The sequence below is a fragment of the Nothobranchius furzeri genome, chromosome 16, assembly GCF_043380555.1.
Source record: "Nothobranchius furzeri strain GRZ-AD chromosome 16, NfurGRZ-RIMD1, whole genome shotgun sequence".
Classification (NCBI taxonomy): Eukaryota; Metazoa; Chordata; class Actinopteri; order Cyprinodontiformes; family Nothobranchiidae; genus Nothobranchius; species Nothobranchius furzeri.
This window is the reverse complement of record NC_091756.1, coordinates 51095568-51106767: the sequence shown is the minus strand read 5'-3', so window position 1 is coordinate 51106767 and position 11200 is coordinate 51095568. Positions and strand designations below refer to the sequence as shown.

The following is an 11200-nucleotide window of genomic DNA, read 5'->3' as shown; positions in this document are numbered from 1 at the left end:
CACTTAAGGTTACGATCCAAAAGGATGTAAAATCATCTTCTCTGGGAGTCAGACAGTGACTGACACAAAATGAAAACGCTCCAGTTTTCAGACCAAACTCACTTTGGTTCTATTCTGGTTGATACTAGAACCGAACAGATCTTGTTTATTAATGCTTCAACACCCAGACGGATCCATCTGCATATGATAGGATCTAAGATGCAGATGACTGGGATCAGGTGTACTTATGGAGTTAATTTGATCTCATCTCAGTCTGATAAAGCCATGATGCTGTCTGTAGAAAAGATTCTGATTCATTCTTGGATCCATCAGTATTTTTTGCTGTGCCTTTGACCAGCAGAGGGGAAGTAGCAGAGTTTCAACTATTTCCTTCTTTAAGTAAGACTCAAGTTAGATATTATGGTGTTAATTACCCCAAAATGATGCTTTATTAAGTTTATCAGGGTCAGCAGGTTTCTCTGATTTTCATGGTGCAACTCTGATCAATTTCTTTTAAGGAAAATGGGCCAAAATGTTGATTCTGTGAAGAATCTCAATGCTTAAATCCCAACATGGATCTGATCGTGATTCTGTCAGCCTGTCTTTATGGGACGGCGGGGCAGTGATGCAGTCTTTATGGGGACAATGTCTTCATTTTGGGACCATCCTTTAACAGTCTTTTGGAGGGTTCTGATGTGGTTGTGAGTTTAAATTGGACCATGTTGTATATCCTGGTGATGCCTAACATCAAACAGATGAGACGGCTGTGTGAGTTCAAGATGTCTGGAAATGTCCTCAGATGGGAATTGCTGTCTGTATCATGTAAACTAATGATGTCACCCTTTCGGCACCCATTTCAGATGTATACAGTGTGTGTGTGTGTGTGTGTGTGTGTGTGTGTGTGTGTGTGTGTGTGTGTGTGTGTGTGTGTGTGTGTGTGTGTGTGTGTGTGTGTGTGTGTGTGTGTGTGTGTGTGTGTGTGTGTGTGTGTGTGGGTGGGTGCGTGAGCATGACCGTGGAGGAGAGGCGGATATAAAGTACTGTAATAAATGGACCCCAGGGAATTTTATCAAAAATCAGTCTCATCTCAGGTTTGCAGGTTTGAACCCAAGCTCCTGCAGTCATGTCAGTCGTTGTGTCCTTGGGAAGACACTTTACCCTCCTTTCCTGCTGCTGGTGGTCAGAGGGACCGGTGGTGCCTGTGTACAGCTGTCAGTGTGCCCCAGGGCAGCTGTGGCTACAATACAGCTCACCACCACCATGATGTGAATGTGTGTGTGAATGGATGAATGAATGACTGTGATGTAAAACGCTTTGGAGTCCCCTGACTCAGAAAGATAGTATACAAGTGAAGTCGGTTATAGTCAGAAAGCAGATCTAAGATCAGTTTTCTAACAGATCTGTAACATGGACTTGGCTGGCTCTGAGACTGTTGAGGATCAATTTGATGATCTGACTCAGGCAGAGCTTCTTGGTCTGGAACACGATACGTTTGTGCATTTGTACTTTGCTGGTAATGAGTGTAAATCAGTCGGCAGCAGCACAGCTGAGAATGACACCAGTTCGGCCCTGAAGGGTTGAAGCTTGGACAAGTCAGCTGCACAACGTGTTTACAGCCACGTTACAGACTTGCATCTCAGAGGCGATGAGTTCCTGAGCACCAGCAGCATTCATGCTTCAGTAAACTAAACTTGTTAACATCCAAATGAAAACCCTCTCAGACACAGTAAATCACTTTGGATCCATAGATATTAAACTGACTATGACTTGCAGCAGCTCATAAAGGTACGATAATGATAAAACTATAATCAGATCATCAGAAAAGAAATACATTATAATCATCTGAATCTGCAAAACAATGCTTTTTAAGAAATCTGATAAAAGTAAGAAAAATGAAAAGACTTTGGTAAACGTACCCAAGCAGCACCTTTAGATGCTACAAAACAGATTCATCCATAACACGTTTCCACAAAACTAAACTTGCTTTGGTTTGAAGTTGTTGGTCAGATAAACTAACATTATCTCCATAGATAGGCAGGTGATTGTAAAAGAGGATGTTGGGGATGACTGAGGTGTGAGACAGTGTCACTGAACACCGTCTGACCTTTAACAGACACACTCCGTGTCTCCGGTCAGCCCAAACCACAGCCAGCCAGACCCGGCCTGACCTCAGATCAGAGGACATCCTGCTAGCAGGACCTTCTAGCTCTAACACCACTGGACCATGGAGTTTAGTCAACAAATTATTTTCATACAAAAATATGATCAGTTTTAATAAAGACTAATAAAGCCGCTCTCCTCTGACTGGTTAACATCTGGAAGCCTCCTGAGGAAAACACCAGAAGCATTTGTAGCATGTTGCGCGTTCCAGTGATGATCATCACACTAAAGGGCTGATGTTTATCTTCAAAATCTTCTGTATTGCAAATATTCAACAAAGGTCTCCTGTCAGGAATTTAAAGTAAAATAAATGTAGAAAGAATGTGAAATGGTCCCTCTGTTGAGTCTGTAGGTCAGTGAGCACCTCACTCAAATGTAACATGTCAAACAATGCTTCCATTTGAGATTCAGAAGGTCAGGGTCCACATTTAAAACGTGAAACTCCTACCTGTGACTGAATACTTTTACTTCAGTGTGGGTTCTAGATGCTTCCTGCTGTGCCTTGTCTGCCTCTCAGAGGAATGCAGTGAATGATGGAAGAAAGTCCAGCAGCTCTGTGAATCGTCTGATTGGCTGCTTCCCTCAGGCCCTGCCCTATAAGGAATCAAGCTGGAGAGACAGAGGGGGGGAGGAGGAGGCCACAACCTTGTTTGGATGAAAGGATGGAGGGAGGAGGAGGCGGGTTGATAAACTCCATCACAGCACCTCAGAATCCCACTTCTGTCCTGCCCCCACCTCCACATCAGCCCCACAGGTCCTGATCTGCCACGGTAAGAACTCCTCACTTCGTCATCACCTCCTCATCTCTATCTCTCTTTCATCACCTCTCAGGGTAAACCATAGTTTGTCCTACTCCTACGTCTAGTTTTTGTTATTTCCACTCCTGTTTTTCCTGTTTTACCTCTTTGAGTTTTTCTCCTGCTTCACATCACCTCTCCTCCTCTCCTCACACAGAGTTTTTCTGTTTAGAAGTTTTTTGTTTAAACTGTTGAACTAAAAATCTGACATCGGTTTGTCCTCTTCTTACAAACTGCTCTCGTTCCTTTCCCACATGGGACCCTGAGTTTTAACTGACAGGCACACTCATAAACTGAGGACCACACGAAAATGAATGGGAAACAAATCTCTTTGCAGCAGATCTTTAGGTCCAGTTGGACTGTTCTTTGCTTTAAACCAACAAAACCAAACTAAACACATTGTTCAGGTAACAAAAAACAACTAAATAATTAAATATTTCTAACTTCTCTGTGGTGTCCAATAAAAAACGTGATCGAACTGTATTTACTGACAAAAATCTGAGATCACCTGAAGATGAAGTTTATATGTGATGAAAATGATAACCTGTAACAAATCCAACATTCTATAAAAGCATTATCAGTTTTCTCACCAGATCGTTTATCCTACAGCATCAGACGACACGTGGAGAATCACGGGATCTAATTTTAATTAATCTAAAGGAGAAAACTGAGAGGCTCTTCTGAGTTGCTTAATTTGTCAATATTGGACATGGATGACAGTAAGTTAAACACAACTTGTAAATTATTAAAATACATCCATTGATTACTTTAATCCAAACAAAAATGTTTTACAATTTTTTAAAATCAAGAAATATCCCAACAATCCATCCATCTGTCACCTGTCCTGCTAACTCCTCAGTAGGGTTGCAGGGAGCTAACTCCAGCAGTCATTGGGCAAGAGACGGGGGACACCCTGGACACGTCACTATTCCTTCACAGAGACACGCCCAACCAGTCACGCTCACTTAGGGACTACAGTCAGTGGTAGGAAGCTAGATCACCTGGTGACACCCATGCTAGCATGAGGAGGTCATACAAACTCTGTACAGAAATGCACGCAGGCAGGATTTGAACCTGTGACCATCTTGCTGTGAGACAACAGTGTTGCCAAGTGCACCATGCGGCCCCTTACAAGACTTCAGTCCTGATGAACCTTTTGGGCTAAAGTCATTTCTTCAGAACATTTCTAGTGATTGTTATTCAATTATTTCCAACTAACTGCATTTCATGTGTTCTCTGGATTTCATGGAAATGTTTTTGGTGGAGGTCCCCTGTCCCACGGGCCCCAACAGCCAATCAGAGTCAGTTGGTCTTTTAGAAAAGGCAGAATATTGTTCAGTTGAATGTTTTTTGTTTGTTTGTTTGTTTTACTGTTCTGGAAAAACAGGTCCCAACACCAGTCACTATCTGATAACAAAAAGTAAATAAAGAAAGATGGACTGAAACTAGCTTTCAGTTCAAACATCTGGGACTCAGCCAGTCTCTACTGGACTCAAGATGGTTTGGGTCTGACACAGACGGAGGATTTAGTTTAACCGGATCAAGTCAGAACTGTTATAAAAGCTATGGCTAATGAAAACCACATAATAAAACAGAACAGCAAAAATAAATGTAAGGAGGTTATTTAAAAATCGCATGACTTCTTATTGGACTTGTTCTCTTTAGACAGAAAACGCTTCTGCAGCACTCCCTGCTGTATGACTGAAGCACCTGATGATTGTTTCTATAAGTCCTGAAGTACAGATGTAAGTTAACAGCTACAAAAATATTATTGCATTCAGATAATGTTGTTTTACATTTATTAGGTGTAATGAAAAACCATGTTTTTGTAATTTCATAAAATACACAAGAATTAACTTCAGTTTTAAGGTTTAAATGGATTTTGAGCTTCTACAAAGATCAGAGTCAGACGTTAACTGTAATAAGAAATATCAATAACGGTTTTAATGTTTTTAAAACTGAACTATTTATTAGGTGGTATTTTTATAACAACTGCATAATAGTTTTATTTTATCAAGCTATATGTCAACATCGCACCAGAGAACAATCAAACGAGCCGTTCCCACCTGTAGAGCCTCCACCAGAGGACAGAAGACATGAAGAACTGCATTTTGGCAGGTTTTTGAGAAAGTATCAATCCTTTACTCTTATAGCTGCTTGAAGGCCAGAGGTCCTTTGAATTTGTGAATGAGTGGCACTGGTTCTGAGAAGGGCTAACAGCTGCTGCAGGAGGGAAATGAGGAAAAGTTATGGGCAAAATCACTTTTAACACACTTATAAACAATGTCAGTGTGTTCTAAATTAGGCTGAACTGCTGCAACAGAGCAAAACACAAAAATACACCAAAAAATCACAGGAATGAAAAAGGACTAGGCAAAGCCTAGCCTGCTGCAGAAACTGCAGAAATATTTGATTCCTAATGTTCATGACTAAATAAGGAGTAAAGTGGTCTGCAGGGAAATAAAGACTAGGAGAGACGAGGAAGAACAGATGGAGAGGAGCTAGGGCGAGCAAGCTATATCTGACACAAGGAGAGAGAGCATACCAAACACTGACAGGACTTGACTTCATGACCGAAATAGGAAGTTTTCCCAGAGAGACGTGTGTGTGTGTGTGTGTGTGTGTGTGTGTGTGTGTGTGTGTGGTCATGTGACCACCTCTCAGCTCCAGCTTTGGTGATGCAGATGCTGCAGAGAAGTGATGGATTTTCTGCCTTTAAAGTGAATTTAGATGAAAATTGTTAGATGCTTTTTGGGAGGTTTGGTTGTTGAAGTTTATGAACAGATTTGATTGTTTTCAACAGCTCTCTTACTCGTATGTTCTGATAAAACGGTTTATACATTCCTTTTGGAAACAGCAGCACTGTGAACTGTTTCAGCTGGATTCAGGTCAGTTGTGAGCTATTTCATCGCAGTGTTTACAAAATTCTGCTTTCTAAAGTTTGATCCATCTGGGTGTGAACACTAGCCTAGTGAACTAGACCAAATTCTTGCCTTGCAAATAACATATTTATTTAGTCTGGCTTGCCAGGCTATGTGAAGACCCTACCAACAGTGAGAATTTTAGAAAAATGAACATTCTTTGATCTACTTTACTTTGATTTCTCTTACAGAAATAGAATATTTTTGTTTTTAAAAAAAACCGAAGACACTACCTGTAGGACCAGTTTAGAGAAGTCATCATGCTAAGGATACGTTATGAACTTCAGCTTCACTGAACTTAGCTGATAATATACAGATTCAACCCTAAACTCATTAGAACAGGTATAAGCTCAAACAAAATGTCTTATTTTTTATATCTCTGATTGAATATCCAAACTTCACTGCTGTTTGGATTCATAGAAGCAATTTCTGGCAAAAATCTTCACAAGTTTGGTAAAGTATCTTGCGGTTTTACAGCTAACAAGTTTAAATGACTGTCTCCATGGTAACAGATACCATAAAGACCAAAGGTGACAGATCATTTGCTACTGTGGTCCCAGACTCTGGAACTCGCTCCCCTGAGCCTGAGATCAGTGGACTCAGTGGTCTCCTTTAAAAAGCAGCAAAAAACTCACCTGTCCAGGCTGGCTTTGGTGTGAACTTCATCACTATCCTCTCCTTATTCTGCTCTTCTACATGTTCCACCTTTCCCGAGATCCACCGATTTCCTCTTTCGCAATCATTTTCTCTCTCCCTTTCCTTACATTTTAAACACATTTTTAATTATCTTTTAAACATTCCTTTTATATTTAAATTTTTTGTTCTTTGTGAAGTGCCTCATGATTTTTATCTCGAAAGGTGCAATATAAAAGATCATTTTCTTTCTTTCTTTCTAAACCCACCAAAATCTATCTCCATAGCAACAGATGTTGGGACACTTTCCTGACTCTGTCACTATGGCGACATATGCTGTAAACCCACCTTTTTGCTCTTTACCATGGCAAGATATGCTGCAAACTTGTTTCTGTGACCACGGTAACAGATTCTTGGCTCCTACAGGAGCAGGTTCTGTTACCTGGTTAGATGAGACCTTGTTTAAAGTATTGTCTTGTTTTTCCCAGTGTGACTCGGTGTCGTAGCTTCATCGCTTGTCCACAGCACCCTCTGCAGCCATGTGTGATGATGAGGAGAGCACCGCTCTGGTCTGTGATAATGGATCTGGTCTCTGTAAGGCCGGGTTTGCTGGAGATGATGCTCCCAGAGCTGTCTTCCCATCCATTGTGGGCAGACCCAGGCATCAGGTAATGGAAGAATGACCTACGATCATAGATCAATTTAAAATCCATCAGATAGGTGAGAGGTGACGCATGTGTGTGTGTCTGTTTGCCAGGGAGTGATGGTGGGTATGGGGCAGAAGGACAGCTACGTGGGAGACGAGGCTCAGAGTAAGAGAGGAATCCTCACGCTGAAGTACCCCATCGAACACGGCATCATCACCAACTGGGACGATATGGAGAAGGTTTGACAAACCCTCAGAAGCACACACACCCAAGTGGCTAGCTCTGACCTGCATCTGCTCTGTGATTGGTCAGATCTGGCATCACTCATTCTACAATGAGCTACGAGTGGCTCCGGAGGAGCATCCCACCCTGCTGACAGAGGCACCACTCAACCCCAAAGCCAACAGGGAGAAGATGACCCAGGTAGAACCTCCACTCTTAATTCGGTCACAGAACATTTCAAAACCAAATCATAAAAAAACAAGAAAATAACAACAAGGTTATTATTCCATTTAGATCATGTTTGAGACCTTCAATGTTCCTGCCATGTATGTGGCCATCCAGGCTGTCCTATCTCTGTATGCCTCAGGACGCACCACAGGTTGGACCACACCAAAACTCTTCACCCTGATAAACAAACATTTAGATGCTTTGATTATGGAAATGCACTTTTGCTCTCATGTTGTTGATATTTGTGAACAGAACTATCTGTCTATTCTCAGGTATCGTTCTGGACTCCGGTGATGGCGTCACCCACAATGTTCCGATCTATGAGGGCTATGCTCTGCCGCACGCCATCATGAGGTTAGACCTGGCAGGCCGTGACCTCACCGACTACCTCATGAAGATCCTGACTGAGCGAGGCTACAGCTTTGTCACCACTGGTATGATGTTTGCACCGGGACACACTCCCTCCACATCAGATGACAATGGTTCTGACCTGTCTGTCTCTCTCTGTGTTCACCTGTCTGCAGCGGAGAGGGAAATTGTGCGCGACATCAAGGAGAAGCTGTGTTACGTGGCTTTGGACTTCGAGAACGAGATGGCAACAGCAGCCACCTCGTCGTCTCTGGAGAAGAGCTATGAGCTTCCTGATGGTCAGGTGATCACCATCGGCAATGAGAGGTTTCGCTGCCCTGAGACGCTGTTCCAACCATCTTTTATAGGTCAGACACTCTCACATCTGCCTGTCTGTCTACCTTTGTATCTATCTACCTGTCTGTTTGCTCTCCTTTTTGTCTAACTGCTCACCTGTCAGTCTTTCTATCTGTCTACATGCCTGTGCCTGTTTTCTTATCCATTATTACCTAGCTTGTTTATAATTGAAAAGGAAGTTAAATCTTATAAATCTATAAATGAGCCAGTTAGTGATGAGCAGTGACAGAAGATGCGACTGCAGCAGGTGTTGATGTTGCTCTACTTGCAGGAATGGAGTCGGCTGGAATCCACGAGACAACCTACAACAGCATCATGAAGTGTGACATTGATATCCGTAAGGACTTGTACGCCAACAATGTTCTGTCAGGAGGAACCACCATGTACCCAGGAATTGCCGACCGTATGCAGAAGGAAATCACTGCACTGGCTCCAAGCACCATGAAGATCAAGGTATGACCTTTGACCCGTCTGCTTCGGTACTGCTGTTTGCCTTCGTGATCCATTACGAACAGGCTGAAAACATTCAGGTCATAAATCATGTTTATTGAGCACAGGAGTCACAATTAAAATTCAGGCAGAGGGAATGCTAGTACCTACCTGTTCACGCAAAAGGTCTGACTGAGGATATGAAAACTTTGGTAGGAAATGAAGAGGAATGCTGAATAATAACTGAGAACCAGAGGTGTAAAAAACACTTTGCACTCAAGTACTTTTACTCTGGTGAAATCCTACTCACGATAAACTCCAAATTCCAATAAAATTGAAAAGTAACGATAAAATGTTACTCTGAGTAAAATTTACTTGCTCTTTTGTGTAAGTGTATGAGTGTGTGTGTGTGTGTGTGTGTGTGTGTGTGTGTGTGAGTGTGTGTGTGTGTGCGCGCGGGGGGCTTTGTCCAGGGTGACTGACATTTTTCAAACCCTACCCCTCAGATCATCGCCCCTCCAGAGAGGAAGTACTCGGTGTGGATTGGTGGCTCCATCTTGGCCTCCTTATCCACCTTCCAGCAGATGTGGATCAGTAAGCAGGAGTATGATGAGGCTGGACCCTCCATCGTCCACCGCAAGTGTTTCTGAAGAACCCACCTGGCGTTTGTGCTCTGCAGCCCCTCTTCAGTTTCAGCACTGCCTTTATTGTAACCTGCACTGAGCACCAGCTAACAGACCCCAAGTCAGCTCTCCAAAAACAGCAGCAGGAGTTTCTGTGGTGGGCAAGAAGATGCTGAAACACCTAACAGGAAGTGATGTCATGTTTAGCCAAGTTAAGCTTTAAATATACAGAATGTTGGAGATTTTCAGCTCAAACATCCCCTCCTTTTGCTCACCTTAAAACTGTGAATGTGCTACTTGTACACCTTCCGTAACTCTGCCATTTACACCTCCTTTTGCCCCGCCCCTTCCCTCCTCCATGTTGTTCTCTCGTCAAAAACTGTTTAATTTGTATTGAGTAAAGCTTGAATGTTGTTCGCTAGTGTTTTCCTTCCACCATTGGGGAGCAGAGCACACTTGCATTGCGTTGTGATGTCCCAGCATGGTTCAACTCTGGCTGGCTAGCAGGAGGCGTGGCCTCAAGGATGTAAACCATACGAACAGGAGTTGAATGACCCAGAAGAATAAAAAGCTCTGAAACAACTTGGTTGTTCATTTCAATTATGTGACTGATCATTCACTGTTAATAGCCATTATATTAGAAGGTAATTCAGCAAGCAGTGACTTTTACCATTTGGGCTTGTTTCTGCTGATTGGATGGCCAATTAGCCCCAGTCAGTGTGCTGAGCAATCAGCTCAAATAAATAGGTTGGCCAACTGGTCTAAAACAGTAGGAGGAACAGGAGGAGGATACTTAAGTGGACGAGGAAGGAAGCAGGAGGGGATTTTAATATAATCTAATTTATAATAGACACTTACTCTGCTGTTAGGGCAGAGTGGTGCAACTATAGCCAATCAGAGTGCTTTGATGTCCTACCTGAAAGCTTAAACGTTAATTAAAAGCAAATAGTGTTTTTGCTTGCTCTCTCTTGGTCTACTTAGGAGTGTTGAGAGAAAATCAAGAAACAGACACTAACAGAAATAGAATCGAAAACCACATGCACGCACGTCAATTTTGAATCGCTCTTTTCTTCCAATAATCATCAACATGTGTTTGTTAATTTGAATAAAGAAATACGTAAAACAATAAAAGAAACACTGAGCAGGTCTGAGCAGCAGTTGGTGTTTTATTACCGAAAATCAGCTGCCTGTTTTTAAAACAGCAGTCAGCTCCAGAACACACAAGGAGAAACCTCAAATCTGCTTCTCAAACAAAATGAAACACTCGGCACATCGGAAAACATGGCACCAAAAACATCAGTGAGAATAGAGAAAAGTCCTCCTGTAACATTTCTCAGGAAATTTTTTTAAAATGCCCACAAAATGTAAACCAGCTGATTTTATACCTGTGAAATTGACTTAAGGAGAAACAAAACATGTCATCTGTGCAGTGCTCCCTGCTGAGTGTATACCACATACACAGCTTGTTTACACATAAAAAAATGTTTTTACCTAAATAAATGTTTGAAAAAACTGATGCAGATCTCAGTCTTTATAGCTGTTGGCAAGTTAAAATTATAAAAAATTATAAATGTCTTTGTCTGCAGTAAAATACACATAAGCACCTCGCCGCTGGCATTTTTACAGCCAAATGTAACCAAAAGACATTAAAAAAAGAAAATCTGGCTGAACAGCAAATAAAAAATAAATAAATAAACAAACGTATCAGGTTCGGTTTCAAATCAATCAAAAATGATTGCAGATCAATTTTAAATCAAAAAGTTTTTCTAACTTATTTCACTATATTTTCATGTTTATTGATAAATTCTCATTTAAAATCAGATTTCATAGATAATTTTTCTCAAAATTTTCCATAA

The 11200-nt window shown here is 41.7% G+C and overlaps 1 protein-coding gene across 1 annotated transcript; it reads left to right on the top strand.

Annotated features, from left to right (window-relative positions):
* The first annotated feature begins 2777 nt into the window (after positions 1 to 2777).
* acta2 (actin alpha 2, smooth muscle) lies at positions 2778 to 9599 on the top strand. The gene is made up of 9 exons (XM_054749417.2): positions 2778 to 2909; positions 6979 to 7158; positions 7248 to 7376; positions 7450 to 7560; positions 7654 to 7738; positions 7860 to 8021; positions 8112 to 8303; positions 8564 to 8745; positions 9228 to 9599. Exons 2-9 carry the CDS (start codon positions 7030 to 7032, stop codon positions 9369 to 9371), a joined length of 1134 nt encoding a protein of 377 aa, XP_054605392.1. The 5' UTR covers positions 2778 to 2909; positions 6979 to 7029; the 3' UTR covers positions 9372 to 9599.
* The last annotated feature ends 1601 nt before the right edge of the window (positions 9600 to 11200 follow it).